Raw genomic sequence first — 23,615 nt, forward strand, 5'->3', positions numbered from 1 at the left:
TTGAAGTTCTTCACAAAAATATTCAATCTATGGGGTTTTAGACAGATCTTGGTAGAGCCTCCATATATATCCACTACAGGAAAAAACCTTCCCCCTACACCCTAATCATATAAATAGATGCGACAAAATGACATGGGCTTATGAGGACTCAAAGAAAGTTCTATACATTTAAAGTAGAAAACAAGAACAAATAATGGAAGAAAACAAAACTTTTGAGGGGAAAAACATTTGAAATCTTCACACTTCTATGCATAAAACATCTCTAGCCTCCCTTATCTGCTGAAACTCTATTAATCAACACTTCAATGATGATAATCAGTGACCAAATACACTGACTGCTATACACACTACTTGTCTGATTGGGTTAAAGCAGACCCCACACATCACAGCTGTAAACATCTTGTACTAGAGCAGATTAAACCCCGCGTTTTCAATAGAACTCTATTTGCTGCCATGAGCAACTTGTCAGAAAAGGAGTTCCCAGGCAAAGCGTTTTTACCTGAGACATTCTTTTTAAATTAATAGTAGCTGTATATCATACTGGTAAGTTATAAAAACATTTTTTGTTTACACATTAATTTTAACCAACATTTAAACATTTACAATTTAATGAAAGATACAGTTTCTTAGATTAATTTTCTCTAACTGTAATTTTGAAACAATCCTCCCCTGTCTAAAGAATTATTGTTAGGTCTGATCTTGCAAGTTGTATGCATGCTGAAAATCCACACAATGTTGAAGTAAGCTATGCAGTCTGGGACACAGCTGCACACTTAGATTCACATATATCTAAACAGCTTTGCCCAGAGTTGTTGCCTTATTTCATTAAGAAAGATGAGAAAAATCACACTCTTCTGGCAGAATCAGACCTAAGCATGCTTAGAAACTCAGCAAGTGCCTTGAGCAACTAAAATTGTCCCGACATGTAACATATAGCATTGTCAAGCATGTGCAATCTGTGTGCATCTAGGATTTTATTTGTGCAAAAATGTGCAGACCTTTTCTGCCTCAATGTGCAAATCCACACTGTCTTCAGTGAGGGGGAGGGTCTGCTGTAACCAGGTAGGGGCAGAACTGGTCTACATTCACCCTCTTGGTTATTTAAAACAGGAGGAGAAATATTAACCAGCATCTGTTAAAAGGCACAACTGCAAAATGTTTTAGTAAAAAAATAAACATTTTAAGTCATTGGCAGATAACATTAGTGCAATTATTTTGACTGCCTTACTTTCTTTCACACAGTAGATTAAAAAATACATTGTCACTCGTGAAAAGAACATAAGACACTTCAGAAACAGTTATGTAGCTGCCAAATAAAGGGAACTGAAGAGAAGCAGGTTCTGTGACATGATGTAACCACAGTACTTACTTAATGTAGTTCTCCATAATTAGTGCCGTTTAATGTTCCAGAAACACAACATTTAATGCTTTTAAACTAATTATTGTCCTTCTCATATAAAAATATATCACTTACAGAATTCTCAAAAGGCTGACTATCTGCCAACTAGAAAGAGAACACTTCCATATTCAGCTATATGCTAGACAACATCTGGATCAACTTCTTTCTTTGAAGAACCATTTTTGGTAGTCTGAATCGGTACATGGTCGTAATACTGGGGCTGGATTACCATTGTAGGAGTTTGATTCTGCTTGTAAGCACTTCTGAGTTTGCATATGAAACAAAGTACCATCCTACAAAAGAAAGAAATAATTTTTGCTCTTCAGGTCTTAAAAATTGCAAACATATCACTACACTTTAAAAGTAACAAGACATTCATAATAAAATATCACAGTATCCTTCTCATGGGATTATGCAGCAAAACCAAAATGCTCAACTCGAGAAACTTTATCAAAAGACCTAACTTTTAAGCTTATTTTGTGTCCTGACACCTAAGTTTGAGAAGGATATGCTTTCTCCGCTCATTTTCATTCCCTTTTGTTACTGCCCTACAACATGGGCAGAGAAAACCAATGTCAAATACAGGTGTTACTTAAATTCAACAAGTTTTTCTGCATGTAGCAAGTAAAATTTAGTTCTTGCTCATTAGTAAGTTGCCTATTCCAGATATATTTTTGGCCAAAAAAAAGCCATTTTTTTACAGGGTATATACGTAGTGGAAAAAGCAAAATATTGTAAAATATTGTATTTTTTTTCCTTGTTCCTTTCCTTCTTCTCTGCTCAATCTGACTTTGAGTTTGGAGGATGAAAATAATCACTCTTGCCTTCAAACCTCTGTGCAGCCAGCTGGATTTGCTTGAGGGTAGCACACAAAAGGTGTAAGGCCTGACTGGCCTCTACGGTCATGTTCTCAAAGAGCATTATTTGAGGCCTCAGGCCTTCCTGTTACAGTCTCCTATTATCCCCAGTTCACATAATTCACTCGAATCTGAGAGCGCTGTCAATGAAGATAATGTGTTGCAATAAGGTGGCATAACCAACTGTGGAGGACAGCTGTGCTCTGAGAGCCTTTTTTTGGCCCACGTGGCATCCACAGGCCTAACTATTTTCAAAGGCCCAGATAGCCAACACTTACGAGTTGCTTAAGTAAGCTTGAGTCCTTTGAAAGTCTGCTCTTCAGTCCACAGGAATGTTGTTGCACTAATGGCATCTTGCTCCACAGCCTCCATGGGCTAGTGGTGTGTGCTTGCTCATGGGTTTGCTTACAGGCTTAGCTGCTGAATGACTTTCTGGTATTCATTTGTGATAATTCACATTTCTGAGTGGACTGATCAATATCTGCCTCTCTTGCTTTTGATGTGGTGCCAGGAAGAACTTAATTCTGGCCAGGCAGCTGGGCAGGCTGTTCAAATCTCTGACGACACTAAATCCCTGCTACTTGTTTAAGGATTGCTCTTTTAGTGTCTGACACTTCTCCACACAAAGCAGGAGATACACAGTACTGATACCTGGCCTATCACTCGCCTTGAAACATGGTGATCAGTGATTTTTATTTAATGCATCATAAGAAGAGGAATCAGTGCAGAACAGTAGATTGAAGTCACACAGAAGGACAGTGTGGTCACGAGAAAGAAAGAGGATTTAGTATCTGAAACTTACAGATTTACTTTTAAGTGTGAACGGTTAGGCATGCAGTGCCCTTTTTTTTTTTGAAAAATTTCAGGAAGCCAGTGTTCAAAATGATGTACTACTGTTAAATCCAGCCTCTTCAGTAGTTTTACTCAATGAGCTTCAGTCTGGACTAGATTTGGTGAAGAGACAGTAATTTTCATGTTTTTCTTTAGAATTTACTCTGTCTCCTATCACTGGTGGAAATATCTAGGCAAGAATTTGTCAGCTGTGGAGTCTGTAGAATTTAGATGCATTATGTAGGAACATTATGTAAATATACCATTTTGATATATTATGTGACCTTTTCCCTTAGCCGAATAATAACACCCCAGAAGCTGACCAAGGCCATCATTTTTCATGCAATTTATTTTCTCTGAGGCATTCAGGAATTCCTTCAGAGATTAAAACCTACTAACACAAGGTTTTCTAGGATCACATGTTATGGGTTTTTTTTTTAATATATTCCATACTTCTCAGCAGTTCACCTCCTTGGGAATAGGCATTTAAGTTGAAGAAGGGATTTGCTGAGCCCCCACAGCCAGAAAGATATGTCCTGTGGAGGGGCAGGAGTAGAGCTGAAGGTATATTTTGATAGGACATCAAATTTAACAACTGTACATTATGTTGCAGAAAAGCTCAGAGGACTTCTGATGCTCATGGAAAGAGCCAAGAGGGATTGTTGGCAGAGGAGAAGCAGCAGCTTCTCAAAAGCAAGGAAGAGTTTAAAGAAACGGTGATAATGTGAAATTTGGGTGGCAAAAATGCTGAGAAATAGAGGTTAATGAAAGGAGAGCAAAAGTTCTCTATCTCTAAGACTGGCTGGAGAAGGGGTGTGGAAGTTCCCTATAAATTACAGATAGGTGCTTTCCTTCCTCTTGTCTTTCTGTTCTTTTCAACTGGAACATTCTTCAACTGCACGTTGCTGCTACCCTGCTCTATGCTTACATATTAAAAGCCAAGATAAGAGAGTCGTGCCTATCTAAATACAATCCCACTCCAAACAGAGGAGTATTTGTGGCCCTCAAAATGTGAAGGCTGTAAAACAGAAAACAAAACAATTTATTTTCCACCCTACCTCCTTCCCTTAAAAGAAGTCAGCAGTTCTTTTCCCACCTTCGGCCCCCCCCCAAAAAAATCAAACCCAACGTGTGCAAAACAGGCACTCTTACCTCTCTGAAAGCAAACTTCTGGTTTTCAGGAACAAGATGAATATTTTCTTGACACAAGTTCATTGTCAAATAGTCAGTCCCTGCAATAACTGCTGCACAGGCTTCAGGCTGTCGAGTGTTGTAGCGTATTTCATTATGGGATGTGTACTCAAAAAACTATGAATGCAAGAGAAGAAACAGAGGGCGGCAGTAATTTCATATGTACACAAGAAAGTATTTATAGGGAAGAGACCCCAAGAGAGTAAAGTTCACATATTAAAGTTGGTATTGTGGATGGAAAATCTGCCAAACATATTCCAGGAGCCCTAACTGCTGCTAGTTGCTTACTATTTTACAGAAAATCAATCTCACCACAGCACTGATTTACTATGGTAGAACTTAAAAGTGTATCGAAATCCTGAATAAAAACACTAGAAAACAGATGTTCCAACATTAAACAACTTATAACATTTAACTGTAATACTCTACTTTCACATTTTAGACCACCTTTAAAGAGAGGACAGAAACCAGTTTGTAGCCTGATATTATAACTCCTTAATTTAGCTGTCACAAAACAATATTTCTTTTCATTAAGAAGCTTCTCAATGAATAGTTCAAATGCAATTTGGTCAAGGTTCATGTTGAGTTACAAAACAACTCAGGATGCATGGTGATGAGCATTTTATTACATGACATTTTAAGACATTATTCAGAGCAAATCAGCTACAGCTGTTTTTAAACATAAGCAGAACTCTATTAAAGACAATTTACGGGCTCTGCTTGTTGTGCAATATTCTATAGAGAAGTTCTGAGCATGCTCTAAAACATTGTCTTCTGCAGCAATTATGGTTGAAGCCTTCCTTAATTTTTTGGTTTTTTTTTTATCATGGACATTTGCCAAATTTTGGACTTCATTAAGGAGAATGGCAGAATACCAGAGCTGTTTGTATTTAGCATGCTTATAAATAATTTAGACAACTATAGTGCACGGATGTGTGTTTAGAACAGATTTGGATTCTACTCAGTGGGGTAGACGAGAGTTTTACGCACATCAGAAAATGGCTTGTTACCAACAGTATAGCTGCATTAGTGGAAAGCAATAAAAAGAGGAAGGAGAAGGAATCCTCTTCTGTTGTGTTTTACCCGTAAAGAAAGAGATTACAGAACAGTGTGAAGGGAGCTATACTGATTCAGAAACATTGTAAATACTTGAGCTTACCAGGAGACCACCCTTAACAACCACCAGCTAATTAGCCTTGAAAAGGAAACTAAAAACAGACTTTTAATGTGTAGGACTGCATGATTATATCTGCAAGCATATAGTTCCAGGTACCCGAGCTCAGATCTAAGCTAAACTGGTGGTAGCTGTTTCACGAATGAAACCTCAGGAGGAATTTCTCTGCCAAAGTAGCAGCTGCAGCTGTACATAAGCAAATGCTGCCTGCTTGCAGAACTTTACAGCTATTTTCAAGGACACCAATGTAAATGGTCCCCCGAATTAATATTTTCACCATCATTCAATTGTAGGAAGTAGTTTTGAAAAAGCAACTTTAAGCTTGAAATCTACCTCCTGGCATAGCATTCAAGAGACTTTCATTTCCCCTGGAAACATTGCTAGGGCCTACCCTTATGATGTAAGCTACCTTAGAACATTTGCTTCATGCTAGAAACGTCTCCTCATCCACAAAAGTAAAAAGTTGTAACGTTGTCCCATTGTTTTACTCTCTGCACCAACAAGCTGGTGCTCCCTATCATTTCTCATTTGTTTAATTTGGTGTTTGAGGATGAAGATCTTGCTTCCTCAGGCACCACAATAATCTGTGAGGCACTCATTTTAAACCTATGACTTGTGAATAAAGGAAAAGCTTCACAGCTGTTTGTTGTATCTGGATAGATGCTGCAGATCAGCATGCTTTCTGTTCTTGCTTTTACAAGGCCCCATTTAGAGCCTTCCTCAGTAGTGGATTTATAAAATATAGCAGTGAAGTGAAGCTTTCTTATGAGGGTTTGCTGCTAAAGCTGCACAAGACTCGGGTGACAAGAGCTGACTGGAGGAGAACAAGCAGAAGAGCTTGGGATTAGGATGGCGGATCCATCCTCCAAAGATGAGACAGAAAGCTACCCACTGTCAGTAAATATCTGCAGAAGTCTGTAGTGAAGTGCCCTGCTCTCCTCAGTTTTGATACAGCCAGAGGATGACCAATCTCTTGCCTTCATCAGGTTAAAGTAGTGGATGTACATGCAAAAGATTTGAGCACAAAGATTTGGGCTAAGGAGTTCACAAAAGCAAGAGCAGCCTGTTGCCTTTTAAGAATGACCATCTATAGGGTGTGGGAAGTCGAGGAATGAAGAGAAGTATTCTGTGAGCCAGAAGAAGGAGGTGCAAATTCAGGAATCCCAACATCCATTTCCCATCTCACCTATGCACCTACATCTTGTTTTACTTTAGCTTCCTTCTGTTCCCACACCCACAGTTTTTCCTGCTGCCCACTTTTTGTTACGAAACTTCTGCTTTCACCCCTACTCGTGACCCCCATTTGCCTGCACCCAGGTTAATCTTCCTATACCTTTCCACCAAATCGGTCTCCAGTGATCCTGCTTCTTTCGCCCTCACTCTTCACAGCTCCTAACTGCTGCTTCTGTCATACACACCCTGCCTGCCACTTGCTGTCCTACCTCTGTCCCAAATTTCTTCTGCCCTCTCTCACCTAGGTCCTCTTTCCCAGACTCCAGTCAGCCCTTCCACAACTTTTTCCCCAGTTTCACTAATGCAGTTTCGCCTGTTGTTTTATCCTTCCCTCTGAAGACTTTCCAATTCTCTTGTGTTGTTTCCTATCCTCTTTAGTAGGTTTACACTGCTGTCAGGTACCCTCCGCATTCCTCTTTCCTCCTGCTCCCTGGATGCCAGCAGAGGGAGCAGCAATTGCACAACACAAGAGCATCATTGCTTTCAGTCTGCTGCCTGCATCACAGGAATTTGGATGCATTGCACTAGTGCATCAGCAGAATTGTGAGAGCATCAAAAATTCAGTTACATGGTATCTTCACAGAGAATCTTTCAGTGCTTCATAAGCAACTCTAAAAATGTCATCACATAAGAATGCTTTTCTTATGAATTGTACTACTTTTTTTTCCTTTTACTTTCTACCCTATGTCTTCATTTGTTGTTTTGGAGGGTGGGGAAGGAGAATGGAAGGGCTAAAATTAAAATCAACCTTTTGTTCAAAGAAATACAAGAAGACTCAACTTTTTTCTGTTATTCTTAATGCAAGAAGAAAAAACAGTCTATAAATGATCTAGCGTGTGAGCAAGTAATCCCATCAATTTAGACACCTCCCAGTCTACAAAAGCAATAAACACATCCTGACAAGGAAGTGGCTTAACTAGGTTTTATTTTCTATGTAGATGTGCTCAACTTGGGCAGAGAGCTGAACTGAGGTAGTAAGATGGGTTGGTGTGGTGTGTTTTTGAGTACTTGATCCACATCTGGCATTACTGATATACTTTGGTTTTTATACTACACAATTCTCTTACTGCTCTTCCCCTCATATTTAAGTTCAGGACAGAAACTTTCTGAAAGTTAAAACAAACTACAGAAACTAATAAATAATATTAAACAGTAAGGCAATAAATGTGCTGTCAAAAACAAATCATCTTCAGATAGGATCTAAACCCTGCACTCAGACTGTTGCTTATTTTTATTTCCCAACTTAAAATGCAATTCATATTACTAACCTCTTCCTCAAGACAGATTTGTTTTTCAGCACTCAAGTTTTTTTTTCATTTTTTTAAAGCAGAGCTCAGTTAAACTGTCTGACATACCCCTAGTCCTTTTCCAAACTTGTTTTTTCCTTTCTGAGACAAATGTTTGGGTTCATTTCCTAAAAACACAGTTAAACCACTCAAACTGTCACAGTTCTGTAGACTCCCGATGAAAGAAAGTACAAGGCCTGCTCTGAAAGTAATGCTTTCTGTTTATTTTTATTTTGTCCCGTGATGTCAGAGGCAGAAGAGGTTCAACTTTCCCATCAATATTCCATTACATTTTGCTGCCATGTGACAGATGTGTTATTGTGCTCTTCGAATCTATTGTAGCTTCCACAGAAATAAGTTGGAGGCATTACTTTCAGAGTGACCTACGTATATATAACACTACCCCTCCCCTTTAGAAGTATGCTAGATACTTGGAGTTTGAAGCAAAAAAACTTTACATGTTTCATAAAATATAAATCTTTTATGTTTCATTTAACACTGACATGTTATGTGGCACATGTCAAATACCAAACCCCAATTTTAGAAGATGACTACTCAACACCATGAAAAACAGCCATTGCAGATTGGCATTTGGTGCTCCATAGCACTTCTAGTGTGGAGTTATGTGGAAAGCTTTATGGGTATCTCAGCTAATCTCTGCTAAACAGTTTCAGTCTGTATGCAGAAAAATATCAGGAAGCATTTTCAGCTTATTAAGAACAAGAAAGCAAAAACTAAAGCATTAGGAAGGATGTGTGCTCTCCAGGATTTTATAGCCTTAGCCCAGGAGATTGCTTCTGCAGATTAAAGTATTGGAGACAATGCTGTTATGAACCTCTTGCACAGTTAGACAAGAACAAAGAAGAAATAGGACAATGACGATGCAGGTAAAATTAGGTGAGGTTTCCAATGTCACTGAAGGCTTTGGCAATGTGGACTCTACAAATAGCTGGCATGCCCAAGACCAGTTGCAGGGGAATCAACACTGGCCTGTAAGCCATATAGCTTCACTACTGTTCTATTAACCCCTGCTAATGAGCTCTGCGTAATGGCATGATTAAGATATTCATGAATTCCCTGGTCTGAGTAGATACATCTTTAGAACTACAAAAATCTGACCTCAGGATACATCAAAATTAATAGCAGCCAGAGGGAGAATCAAATTTAGATCTAAGATCATCGCACTGTGGCAGTATATTCTCTCAGCCCTATTGCAATGTTTTTTAATACACTTTTTACGTTAAAACCACAACATTAGTCAAAATAAACATAAAAACAATGAACCTTACCTGATTTTGTCCCATGCCATGACATGGGTATAGTATGACCCTGTGTCCAGTTATTTCATGTTCATTTGCAGGGTTATAATCAAAGCAGAAGTTGGCCATTCCTCTACTCTTAAGCTAATGAAAACAAAAGAATATGTTAAGAGTAAAGAAAATACATCGCAGTCACTTTACATCCATACTGCTACACTGTGAGGTTTATAACCCAGAGCTGCTTCCCAGGAATTGGAATGGATCAGATGGATCCACTGGCAACATCTCTTCAGACTACAGTGAAATAAAACTAAGAGTGCTGTCCTGACATTGGCCATTGAACCAGTCAGACATGAAGGCTTCCCCTAGGAATGACACAGCGTTCCAGGGTGTTTGCAAGTGAAGTGGGCAGGAGGCGCCTTCTACCAACCTATGTTGAACTTGGCAAGCCTGCAACCCATGCAGAACAGAAGTCTGCCATGTCTTTCATTTCCACTGCTGCAGGGTCTAACCTCTTCAATTTTCTAATGAAAAGGAGGTTACATAGTTTGTTTGTTTTTTCAGTTTTTCAAATGAGAGATGTAAAAAGGATTTGTTCTCAAAAGAACTCCAGTACCCTCTTGAGGTTGAACAGGCAGTCAGATTTTAAGACCATAAACCATAAAAACAGGTTAAGATTTGTCTTTTGAAAGAGACGTTAGTTATGACATTAAATGTTCTCTACTTCTAGAGCTGATCTTTGACACAATGGGTGCTTAATTTTTAGATTAAATATTAAAATAATAAGCTAGCTGATTTCAGAAAATGAGGCTAATTAACAAGGACTTGCATTTAAGTATTCAGGAGTCAAAGGTAACTGAAATTAAGTGGAACAATGCCATAACAATTACTGAATCCTAGTATTACCCACTTAACCAAATTTAAAAACACATGGAGCAAAACAAGTTCTGTAAACACACGTTCAACCTGAATGCCCCCATTACTGGGTGTAATTATATCACAGACAGAAAAAGAACAAGCAGAGCAAATCTCAGAAGAGTTGCTTCTGCAGGGTGCAATTTTGCTACTCTTCACCAGTAGCTATAATTATATCCTCAGTTCCCAGTGTAGAGAAAAAATGGACAGAATTGAAAAGAGAAAGGTTAAAACCGACCGTACCCCTCCAGATTCAAACCCACCAAAGAACAAACCACAGAAATAAGAAAATTGAATACTTGTGCTCCACATGTATTTTATTTTCCCTGACATCCTTTACTACTGCCTCATGTCTGCCTCCTGCTGCTTTGCACCCACTCCTGCTGTCAGGCAGCCAGTTCTCAGCACACCTCATGCTTTGGATGTGAGCCCAGCACAGGGAGAACACACTGAGGGCTGGGGAGGACCACGGTGCTGCCATGGCCTGGGGCTTCTTGCAGGACTGTGGCTGTTAATGCTTGATAGAGCAGCTCCAAAGTCCCACCATCACCTCCGAGGTGACACAAGTGGGAGAAGAGGGAAATGGGGTCAGCATGGGACAGAAGGTCCTAGGGTGATGGGCTGGAGACTCTTCCTTCTCCTTCCACCCTCTGTGGGGAGGAGGGCCATGAAGTGACCACGTTACAGACTTACAGACACAGGAAGAAGCAGGAGGATGCAGCAGGCTTGACAGCTCTGCACTGAACAGTCTTTATACCCCCTGTACATCCTTCACCCGGTCTTTCACCTGTCTTGGCAAAGCTATTAACAGGGATACATTTGCCAGATTTATGCATTTAGGACTGAAGGCCTTGTGTTTTAATTCCTCTCTAAACAAGGTGCTGCATCTGGTGTAATTTTTCATTAAAGGATATGCCAGCATCCAAATCTGGCACGTTTTGAAGTTCATTCTTATTTTTAGCATCCATGTGTAGCAGAAGCGAAATAAATCCTCTGGCCATTATTTCTACTGACAATGCTGCTTGGCTTGAAGGGAACAGACAACTACTGCATTCCTAAGCTGTCAAAAGAAGATGGTTTATTTACCTTTATAACACTAGGGAGGAACTACATTTATAACAAACAAGCAAAGCAAAAAACAGGAAAGAAAACACATCTACAGATGATTTTTAACACATGCCACAAGACAAAACAATAATCTTCTGATGCTTTTATATTCTACCATAAAAAATAAGTCAACTTAGTCACACGCACTAAAAATTAGAATTGTTACCTCTAAAATCATACATCAGTCTCTGTTGTTGTCAGTGGCTGTCCTCAGGATCAGAGGGTTTCTCATTAGTATTTTTAGCAATGTATGACTTTGCTTTGACAGTCTACTGACTCCGGGAGGAAGATGATCGTAGCAAAGGACTTATCCTTGGTGCCCTTCCAGACAACCCGAAGCCTTCACTATCACTTCAAGTGTGTGCCCTTCACTGTCATTCCCTGGCATTTGCTCTAGCAAGTGCCTTTTGTGGCTTATAATTTTAAATAACCTATTTTAAAATGCCATGCACCACCAGAACTATTGCAACAAGGGCACAAGAGTGCTATCCTATGCATGTTACACAACACCCAACTACAGAAAATGAAAGTGGTATAACAGACTATTAACTTAAGGTTTGCTTCAGATGTTTAAAACTCAGTCTGTATTCCTATAATACTACTACACTTGCTCTCTCATTTTCTTTTTTTCGGGGATAAAAACTTGTGCAGTCATATTCCTACGTACATACTGTTAATAATTCAGCTTGGTTCTTTTAGCTTATTTTATCAGATATGAATAGATGTTCTTTCATACACTTTATCAGGAAGCCTAATAGATGTTTAAGACATAGAGGGTAGTAAATAGTAAGCAGATAAGTGACCTGATCTGACATGTCAAAGGTCTGAAAACAATTAGATTTTCAAATATGATCACACCACAGCAGACAACAAAATCAGTTGTCTGTTCCAAGGCAGAAAAAGTCAGAGACTGTGGAAGTAACACTTTTCTCCTGTTGAAGAGAATGGACAGTCAAAGTTTCTTTTACATACGATAGTTCTATCAAAATAATAATCATCCATTCTTTGCTGAAGCTATCTTTGTTCCAATATCCACTGTAAACAAGTCATGCAATAGGAATGATATTTTATCCACAACTTACCTTAATTCTTTTGCAGAATGCTGCATTAGAGAAACAGAAGCAAAAGAAATGTTGATCACCTGGCCATTAAAACACGTAGTTCAGCTCTAAGAAGTTCTGCTCATGCTGTATTACTGGCTATTCCTTTCTTTCACCTTTGTCTCCTACACTGTAAACATTGCATGTTTACTCTACAGTGCCATTTAGTTACCATTCCGTTTGGAAGCTGAGACAGGTAATAAAAGAGATATTCAGCTCAGACTTTTCTCTTTCAGTGCTTAGAGAAATGTATTCTGTTGTTTACTAATATCTGGGCACTTGCAAATAACTACAGCAATGCAGCTGCCATTCCATAAATAATTCTTTTCCTTTTTCTTTTGAAGATGTATTTTTATGCAATTGTAAGCCCTGCATTAACAGAGTTTACTGACATTAAAACTTTATAGTATTAGTTGATAAACAGCCAGTGGAGCGCAGCCAACCTTTCTTTTCATCCACAGAAGAGAAAAAAATCCTTTGTTCTTCTGCTGTGACATGGATATTGACACATAGTGGTACGGGCAGATAATATCATGGGACAAGGTAAGACAAGAGATCGTAGCAAGCCAACAGCTTCACTGTACTGACCAAATATAAGCTTTTACCTCAAAGGCAATCCCAGCAGTCACAGGGAACAATTTTACTGAGTGCCTGCTATTTTCATGTCATCTTTTTTACAGGAAAAAAAGGAAAAAAGTGAATAATATCCTGAGATCTCTGTTAACTCTTTAACTGCAGTGCTGAAAGGAGAACACAACACCAGAACACTGATGACTGAGACCCTCCGAATGAACCAATGACATGGCACTACTGTTGCAATTCAGCTGTTCACTCTGACAAATTCAGAACTTCACTGCACCATTCCAGCACCGGAACATACATGGAAAACTCTGACTTGAGTTAAAAAGAAATAAAATACTAATGAACCATAGCAGAAGTAATATCGATGGTACCCTTGATCAGAGTATGACTCTGTTCTGAGTACTGAGTGAACTCGGGACTGTGTTATTCTATAATCATTTCAGTTAAATTCTTTTGGAACAAAGTGTACTCATTTTACTAGCAGGCATCTTATAAGAATGCAATCACAGCTCGAGCAAAAATACTCAATGTTTAAATAAAGTTCTAGGCAGCTAACATTTTTTGACAACCAAACGCAGCAGAAATGGTAAATATTCATTTAGGTATCAAGAGGTCTAATTGTCAGTGCATGGCACTGAGTTCCACTCAACAGTCCTTGCATTTATTTCAATATCTGGTGGCTGACCTATGGGTAATCTTAGTAAGATTTTGAATTTCAGTATAAACAATTTCAGGGGAAGGAGAAATCCCCATATCCCTTCGCAATCTCTTTGAACAATTAATAACCTCACGCTAGGCAGAGCTATTAACAAAGCCAACATATTTAAACAGTCTTTTTGTGAACCAAAAAAAGCACTACACAAGTAACACAGGAGTAAAGAAGATGATCATGATCAATGATTCAGTGAAGTTAACAGATGGGGCTCAATATCCACAAATCAGTTGAATCAGTAGGTGTCATTTTTTGCACTGTCACTTTCTTCAAGTGTAACTGTGCTTTAATCACATTTTAAATTCTTTCATTAACAGCCAGAAAATGGTGTCTTCTCATTATGCTCACAACTAGATTACAGCATTTAATAATTGTTTTTAGAAAAATATATAGAGCCCACCTAAATCACACCACTGATACCTCCAGCAGCAGTGAACAAGAGTTATTTTTTCCAGGCATTGTCAGCTCTTTTCTAGAGGGTGACACACACACACACAGTTCACCTCTTCTCAAGAACAACAGAATGTTAGCACTACCAATAGTCCACACTTTCTTTTGGTGGCTGAAGGGTGGAGGCAAAGGATAAGGCTGCTTAAATGCTTCTGGAATATAAGTTTCCTAATATCTTATTGCTTCTACTGTCTTTGACCTTATCAGTAAACAATCCAGCACAAAACAACAAAACATGATCTAATGTTGTCTCTCTTTGAGGTGCAGGATAACGCTGCATACTACCTCTCATGTCAGTGATGGCACAGAGAGAACAATTCGAGTGCAAGTTTAAAGACAAGCAGAGGAGGGTGGCTGCTCTTTTAGAGGCTCTTCAGGGCTTTGCTGCACTGCTGCTGATCAGTGCTTATCCAGAGAAAAATGCACTGTTTCTCTATTAGAAACTTTCTTGTTCAACAAAGGGAAGATTGTAGGGAGACATGTTTCCTATGTGTTTTTTTATGCCCACAAAAATGAGGGTTTTTTTTTCCCTCCAAAAAAAGAACAGTACAGACCAAGTAACTAAAGTGAAAATGACAGTAAACCAAGACTGTTGTAACACTGTCTGGATGCAATGAAGTGGTGTTGGAATGCAGCTGAGCTTGATATGCAGCGTGACTGAGTTAACAACAGAAGTATTAAAAGTCAACGTGGCATTTAAAATCAGGAAGGTATTTTATACATCTTCATTGGGCAGAAAGGTATATCCGTGTCCTCCTGATATGACAAGCAGCAGGTATGCGCCAGTTTTTCAGAGGAAGCAGATATCTGCTTCATCACATCCAACTTCACTCTTTTTAAATGAGAGTACAGTAATGATATACATGAAGCTGTAGTTTATATTTATTTCTAAGCCACAAATAACACTGAAAGTTGTCGACTGTTAAAAATGAGGATTCACACTGTGCCAATGACAAACTGGTTATGAACCGGCGATGTTCAAAAGTGTCCTCCAGACTAAAAATCAGCTTGCTGGTTCTGATACAGAGAATTCTGTATAATTTCATAGCACGTAGCATAAGCACTCTTGCCTGTCATCAGGGCAGCAATTTTAATCACATAAAATGTGCAACTTCAAAACACACTGTTTCTATTTTCAAGTTGACAACTAAAAATCAAAAAACTTCAGTGGTTTCTTTTTTTTATTATTCAAATTTTTAAGAAATTCAAAAGTCATTCTCTGCTTGCCTTAATACTCTCAAGGTGTCATCTGGAAGGTGCAGCTCATGGCAACGTTACCTGCTCTCACAACCTGTCACAGGATTCCTTTACAAATAGTATCCCCTCGTGTCAAGATTCTGATGGGAACCACATTTTGAAGTCTACCAGATCTAACTAAGCTCTATCAAAACCCTACACTGCTTTTGGCATAAAAATACCTCTGGAGTAAGCTAATAGGAGAACTCAGGGAACTGCAAGGGTGCCCCTTTGCAGCAACAACGTACCATGCCAAAAAAGCCTGGTCTGTCCTCAGGTACATGAAGCTCTGGGTACACGTTCTCCAAGAACCACTTGAAGTCCTTACATTTCAGTTTCTCTCGAAGGAGTCTCCTCTCCGTCACATCTCCGTATGGTTCCTGAAAAATAAATAAATAAATAAAAATAAAGATTAAAAACATGGAACAGATGCTCTCCTTTAAATTATCTGTTTTCATTATTAGGAACCATATGCTGAAGTGATTAGTAGGACTTTTAACCAGGAAAAATTCCCATGTTTGGACACTGGACTTGATTTTATTAGCCTTACATTTGTTAATTGTTGACAAAAAAAAAAAAACAACAAAAAAAAGATCAGAATGGCACACATAGAATTTTGAAATATCCTATTAGACAGTCACTCAGAGAATACTCCAGAAAATCCACACATGGGGACATCCTCGAATACAATTTGCTGAAAACAGAGAAAGTGCAGTGGAAATTTACTTCTTCCAGCTAGAGAACTGAAAATCTCAAAAGCAGTGAATGAATCTTGAGATTTAAAATTGCTCCATCATCCATTTGGAAATTTCTTATAAAGAGTTTTTTATTGTTGTTGGTGGTGTTTTTTTTTTTCATGTAACTGATGAAATCTGTAAGATTTGCAAAAGTTTCCTTTGAACTTTAATTTTTTGGGGGTGGGGAGTATGAGGAGTATGAAATCTTAAATCTCCAGGGAAAAACTTTCAGTGCAGACCTTTTCCTGCCTACAGATGGGAGTGTAGTTCACATCTTTCCATGTCTGCCTCCAAAATCAATCTCTGTGTTGACTGGGGACTTCAGACACTCAGGCTTGATGTACTGCTTTCAGTCCCCAGACTCTTGCAGGTCACCTGACACACTCTTTATCGCTCCAAAAATATATTTGCTTTTCTGAAAATTGGAAATATAACTGAAAACACAAAATGGATGTAAAACAGAGGCGAAGATGCCTGCTTGAATAAACAAACAGCATGACACATTAGCTCCAAGGTCTGAACATTAATCTTTAAGCAAAACTTTACAGAACCAGATTCCGCAGCCTTAGCATCAATCATTTTTCCATTATGCTGCGGAACTGAACTGTTAGGTTAGATGAAGTAAAAGTTTCTAAACTCAGCTGCTGAAGCCAGTGATGCACAGAATATTATGGAAACCACAAGGCAGCAGCCTTGATACATGCAAAAAAATGCAAGAGGCTCAGCTTAAATCCACTGTGCTACAAGCAAGCCAATATGCAAAGCTTATGTTACTAGCATGCAAATAACCTCTAAAGTTCTGTCATTACAGGCATCAGCCATCCTGGGCTTCACAAGAAAATCTGCCAGCATGTATTGCTGTGTCCCCTTTGCATAAAACACGAGCAGAATCATGCCATTGCTGCCTGTGAACTCACAATGTCTCCGGATACACAAAACCATACTTCTCTCAAAGTCAGACTCCAACAGTAAAACCTAAATGGATTTTACGACGTTAAAGTAAAACAATTATTACTAATACATGGACTATAATAACCTGATTGCCTAGTTTAAGCCAAAGTAGCACAAGACGAAAGATAACAAAATTCAGTTTCCCCAGCCTCCTTCAGGCTTTCTTTGAAAAACGTGGTCATTTGAAGAGTACTAGTCTCTTGGTTCTGGTCAGGTGTAGTGACAGGTGGGTGTCCAACAGCCTGTGCCCCACAGCGTGTTACCTCCTTCCATTCTACAGGCCCCTCCATATAAATATAACCAAGCTACCAATTTGCCACACTTCTTCACTGTCCTTACCTACTCAAATTTTACAGTAGGTATCTTCTTAACTATTTTGCTAACAAATCATCTTATATTTTCATCCTCATTAAAACTTTGAAAACAAACAAACAAACTGACACTTCAAACATCCTAACAGGAACATTTTTGTCTCGGATTTTCATCAATTTAGCCTTTTCAATACTGATTTTTTAATTTTCATTTATTTACATCCTGCTGCAGCTGGTAAATCAAAATCTGAAAAAGCAAATATGTCTTACATCAATACAAAGTTTTACAATTAACAAAAGATGAGTGATCTTGCTAAAGATTATTGCCAAGCTGGTCATATAAAAATCTACTGTCCACAGAACTGTGTTGTTTAAAGTTCATTAACTATGTCTCCGTTCTGTAATTTTTTATTGGTAGAACCCTCCATGCTTCTATGAAGTAGGTGATACACTTTGGGCTAAACAGTTCCTCTTTACTTGAGTTACAATGCTTAACTTTATTCTTTAATTCAATAATCTATTATTGTCACAAGTTTAGCCTTCTCCTCAACTGACAGCATTTCTGATTTTCCAAAGAGTTTAAAAATTCCATATACATTTATTTTCTGTGTGGGAAAATGTTTCTGAAGAAGAAAGAAACCTTTCACATTAAAACATTAGTAAAATTAACAGCTAATTTGGTGAAAACAAATCCAACTATAATTCCAAGAACAAGAGACTCAACTTACCAAGCGAGCGTGTGGGTTTCGATGGTAATAAAGTTCTTTATATTCATCCATCCACACTTCAGCTGCACGTACACTGTTTGCCAGAGCTTTAGACCGTGAGTAGGGAGCTTGTTTGGGGAAAACATGGCCCACGTGCGAGCAAGGGTGGATCTCAAGACTTCCTCCACACTGCCATATCTGAACAAAGAATTTCCATTGTGCACTGTTAATTTCTGTCTTCACAAGCAGACGGATACACATCTTTGCAAGAATAATGATTTCCTCAAGAATATCGCAGTATATTATAATCAAAGCGTGTAAAATAATTACTTGTGCTTCTGTTTCTATATTCTCCATTTCAGAATATGGGTGCTCAGTAATAAAATGTGACTAATCTTTAACAGGAGTTTGGAAAAAGGAACCCAAGACTCAACACATAAAAAAGTAAACAAACCAACCAATATTAGTGGGGAAAAAAATCCTTCTATTTATACCAGCGTTTCTACTTGCTGTAGAGAAAAGTACTTGAGCTTGCATGTGGAGCTGTGCCCTCATCCGCAGGCCTTTGAATGCCTAGGCCAGGAAATGCATGCCTGTGGAGGGAAAGCCCCCAGCAGGAGATGAATCTCAGCACACACAGTTCTGTAGTCACAGCCCTGTCCTCTGAAAACTCTGGCCAGTATTGCTTAAGAGACCTTTTACAGTCCATCCCCACCACTCATTCTGACCCCAAGCTTGGTGTAACGAATGCAGAGCACAGTCCAGTGTTCACCATTTAACAATTCATGAGCATGACGTGTCAGGCTCACTGTTTCAGAAGGGTGCCAGAAAACAAGGCTCCTGAAATTCAGTCAGGTGGGAGGAAAAGGAAGACATGCTATACTTGGGCAATCAGTGGCTCTGACAGATTTTCCGAAGAAGCTTTTTTCAAGCTGGAAATCCAGGCAATTAATTCTCCTCACTTCCTTAACCATCTGTATGTAGGTGGCTGCTCATTCTTCCTGACTGAGGAGGTTGGAACCTGCTGATCCTTGAGGTCCCTCCCAACCCAAGCCATTCTATGATGAGGGAAACTGGCTAAGAGATGTTCAAGGAGTAGAGAGGTTTGCTGGCTTTCTTTTGAGCAGAACATGATTAAAGGAGTTATGCAAGAAATCTACAGTTCTATACTGCTCTCTTAAATAACCTGATTTTTTTCAGATATAACTATGCTACTGCCATTTCAAAAGCCACTACGAAACCAACCATCCACTCTCATTACAGAGTTTCCCTCAGGGAGATTTCTGTTTCAAAGCAATAGCAGTCTTAAGTTATAGCTTCCATATCCAAGACTGTATTTTTTAAAGTTAAAATTTATCAGGCAAGTACTGTCAACAAATATTAAGGTCCATTAAATTTATTGAAGCCTATCAATTTCCATATCTGTTATATTCCATAGAAGCATCTTGCATTGATGATTAGTGTTTTGATCAAAAAAATATTTTCAATAAGAAAATATTTTCTTGCTGAAAATATGAGCAATGGACCATAAAGACAATTGAAGTAAAAACATAGTGTTAAGAAAGATGCATTTTCTTGTACTGTTCCTTGATGAAGCCTGATTTAAATGGAGTAAAACACGGTGACTATATTTATTAAATTGCTGCCAAAAAGAAAATTCCACAGTATTTGAATTTTCAGCAACTCTAACTCTGAATTTCTCTGAGAAAATAACCGTAGGCTGCTAGGCAATGCCCATTAAATTTGCTTCCCTCATTAAAAAGGTTTAAAATTTCTTGCCTTCTCATTACAAGAACTAGATATGTTTTAGCTACCCAATTCTTCAGAAGACATTTTTTGTTTTGTTTTGTTTTGAAGGAAAAAAGTATTTCAACTTCTATATAAAATCAAGTACAAATGAAGAGCTATAAAATAAAGCAAGGAATTCAACAGAGACACCAAAATTGATCATTAAATGTTAAATAAATGACTCTTGGGAAGTTTCTCCCCTGAAACCATATCCACGTCCTGTAACCAAGAAGCACATTAGACTGTATTTATATTTTGCCCGCTCATGTGCATGCAAATATGTTTCTTTACGAGGTCTGGCAGCTCTCATTATAAGAGAACCTTCTCTTTCTTCCTATCACAAGAAGAGAACGAGGTGACATTGGTTTTGCTTTCACTTTCATCTTGATGCACGCAGGTTATAAATATGTTTTCTTTGCTTTACAGGGATGAATGCTTGCATTAGGAAAGCTACAATAGCATAACAGCTCTTGCACTGATACCCCTGTCCCTGCCAAGCTCTGGACAAGTGACCCAATTTCTGGGTCAACAAACACTAAGTAAGAAAAGCAAGTTGGCTGTCAAGAAATTAGCTTCCTGTATGAACTGCTATCTTGATGGCAGTGTTTTAGGACTCTCTGGAAAGAAAGAAAGAAAGAAAGAAGAAGAACAAGAAGAAGAAAAAGAAGCTACCCTCTAAACAAAGACAGGGGACACAACCTGTTCCTAAACCCACCCAGGCTACTTTGGCTGCTGGAGAAATTTCCACATCAGAACAGGAAGAAACAGATCAGAAAGATTAGAGAAGAACCCAGGAAATCAGACGTGTAGCAGCCAGGACTAGTGGTCGAGGAGATTTCAAGGAAAAGAAAAGAATTAGCAGTAAGTAATTCTGCCTTTTTGAATATGTGTGTTTATCCCTCGTGCTGCAATGGTGAGTTAAAGGATAGACTGCAGATATATCAAGCAGCAGTCCCCAGAAACAGGCTTACAATGCAGTTGCCAACAGCAGGAAAATGCTGCAACCAGCTCAATGTACAGGAGACAGAAGATGAGAGGGCACTGCTTTGCATCCCTTAGGAAGGAGACTTTCAATACCCATCATGTCCACGAAGTGAAATTTTATCTAGCCAAATAGCATTAAGCAATCCCAAATCAAGGCGCATTGACTCAATTTTGCATTCAGCACGCAGCCTCAATCTCTCTTAGTCATAATGCTTTCAGCCAAAGCTTTGTCCTTGTTGCACCTCTTGAAACCACAGAGAATTTTGTCAGTTTAGAATAAACAAATAGGAGGCAAAGGAGGCCTGAAAACATTGTCACTGGGACAGGCTGCGTTCTCAGAGAGAAGAATGAATTAATTTACAGTGAGTTTCAGTATTCCTGACCCCAATTTTTAGGTCTGACAGATACAGAAACCACAGAGATGAGAATTAGCACTGATTTATCCCTCTTGACCTTCTTCAGAAATGCGAACAGCAGGAAGAACACACTAAAATGCCTTCCTAGTGCTCTGCTCCCTTCCACAAAATGCCTCACTGCAGGAGGCACATACACAGAGATAAAGCACATTGTCTGTGTCTGCATTTTTGCTCCAAATGCCCAAATCTTTTTGGAAACCTGCACTGGTGAAATTAGTGTGCCCAGGCACATGCATTGGCCTGTGGAGCAGCTGCCACTGCTCAGTCCATCCTGCTGTACATTTTCTCCCAGAAGAGAGCTGCTCAGTCCACCTACAGTCTGTAGAGAGCTGGACCAGCCCATGAAAAGAAAATCTTTCTCTAGGTCAAGCAGGCAAAGCCACTTCTCACTCACGCTTTTGCATCACGTGGGCTCAAATACCTGAGTCATGAAAGTAGTAAGAGAGACACCTTCCAGGCTTTCTGCAAGGAGATAGTGCTGGCCTTCCACCTCCCTGGCCCCATAAACCATCTCAGAGACTTCCATCTGAGGTGGCACTACTCACAACTCCTACTGGCCAATAGGGAACGTGACCACTGCAACTGAGTGATTACCCCAAAGAAAATAAATCTGCCCTTGGAAAGATGAGACCAACATAACGTACACATCAAAGCAGACTGCAGCTGAATTGGGGCCAGCTATGAGATTTCTGCTTCAGAAGCTGACAGACCTCATGGAGATGGGTAAGCTGCTTTGAAGAGCTGAAGCCCCCAAATTTGCTGACTGAGTCAGGTGAGCAGCATGTTTGGTGTCAGAAAAACTAATCTCCATGTGAGAAGGGAGGCAAAGAGGACTTCAGATCAAACAGTGATCCAAGATGAGAATTCCTTCTCCAGAAAGAAACCGTGTTGCTTCTGAGTCAGTGCTTATTAACCTCCCTACCCCGTTCCTTCCCTTATTCTTGAGCTCTCTTTGCTTGGATTTCTGCACTACAGGCTGCAGGGGACGGGCACAGTGGTCACAGAGACTGCACACTTCTTCTGTCAGCAGGCAGAATTCTAAAGCAAGGCACGCTGCTTCCTTTCTCATGAGAAGGTTTTGTAACATCAGAGTACTATTTATTCCTGAAAGCTACTCTTAGTGGTAAAACAAACAAACAAAAACAACAGAAAACCACCAATGCTTGCCCTCCTACAATCTGTCGGCAGACTAAAATGCAAGTATGACCATAAAATACACGTACCTAATGCCAAACAAAACAAAAAACAAACAAACAAACAAACACAAACAAAGAGGGAGAGCATGAATATTAAACGATGAGCTCTCTGCAAGTCAAAAATGGCATTATGGGGTAACTTCTAAACCCCCAGCTAAGTAAGCTAAGAGGGATCCAGGATGAATCATGTGCTCAGTGGGAATCAGCAACAGTACACGTAACAGCATACACGAGCACGCTTGCTTTGCTCATCTGTCTGAATTGTCTCATATCTTCTTTCTTTTCCTTTACTCTAAATCGTTTCCACTCCAGCATAGCAATCTATCTGCTTCATGCCTGAGTCCACATCCGACCTCTGCTGGGGTACTGCTCTACCATCCTAGGAGATTTCCTCATTGCCTTTTATAACCTTTATATGACATTTTCCTGACATGAAACAGAAAAAAGCCTTACAGAAGCACAGGCTTGCTCACTCTGTCCCACTGATAACTTCCATCAGCTGACAGCTGTTCACTCTGCCAACTGCTTTAGTGAGTTCCAGCACCACATGCAGGAACTAGTAATGTGTCTCCTAATATCTGCTTTAAGCCACAGAACATAAACTTCATACTCTAATGTCATACTACTGCTTACATTTTATGCTGATGTTCCAAATAAAGAAATATATTAAACATATGTCTTTTCAAATGGTTATTCTGAAGGAAAATACAGCCATAATGAAATGTGAGAATGATGATAAGATTAATGTAAATATGTACTGAAATATTCTCTTTTTCTTTACAGTTGCTCACATCACATCTACCTCAATGAGTAAACAAGGGCGTGAAGAAAAAAATAAGAAACTTGTATTTGTTCTCATGAAAAAAAAAAAAAAAAGTCACTTACCCTAAATGAAAACTCAAGGTTTTCTCCTCCCCAGACTTCCATTCCTGTGTCGTATGAACCAAGATAATCAAAATACTTCTTACTCACAGAAAATAATCCACCTGCCATGGTGGGAGACCTGTAAAAGAGAACAGTAACTCTGGATTTAATTAAAAGGAAAAAAAAAAGAGAACTAAAAAAACAACAAAATGAGTTATAAATACAACATTTTCACTGTCTATTTTCTCAGTCTCCAGCATACAAAGTAAGAAGCAGCCACTGATCAACTAAGTATTATATTGCGAGGCCATCTGAGTTTAATGTTTTGC

At 39.0% G+C, this 23,615-nt stretch overlaps 1 protein-coding gene across 1 annotated transcript in view; it reads right to left on the reverse strand.

The window, feature by feature from the left end:
* Positions 1-271: 271 nt before the first annotated feature.
* Positions 272-23,615, reverse strand: part of GALNT12 (polypeptide N-acetylgalactosaminyltransferase 12) — a 41,785-nt gene continuing 18,441 nt past the window's right edge. The window contains exons 5-10 of the mRNA XM_065753539.1: positions 23,308-23,425; positions 18,060-18,236; positions 15,581-15,712; positions 9,261-9,374; positions 4,240-4,395; positions 272-1,692 (exon numbers count right to left, since the gene is read on the reverse strand). Coding sequence (XP_065609611.1) covers positions 1,555-1,692; positions 4,240-4,395; positions 9,261-9,374; positions 15,581-15,712; positions 18,060-18,236; positions 23,308-23,425 — 835 coding nt within the window. The 3' untranslated portion in view covers positions 272-1,554. The remainder of the gene's footprint in view (positions 1,693-4,239; positions 4,396-9,260; positions 9,375-15,580; positions 15,713-18,059; positions 18,237-23,307; positions 23,426-23,615) is intronic.

Source organism: Cyrtonyx montezumae, unplaced genomic scaffold (assembly GCF_038088225.1).
Source record: "Cyrtonyx montezumae isolate F1298 unplaced genomic scaffold, pur_monq_1.0 scaffold_8, whole genome shotgun sequence".
NCBI lineage: Eukaryota > Metazoa > Chordata > Aves > Galliformes > Odontophoridae > Cyrtonyx > Cyrtonyx montezumae.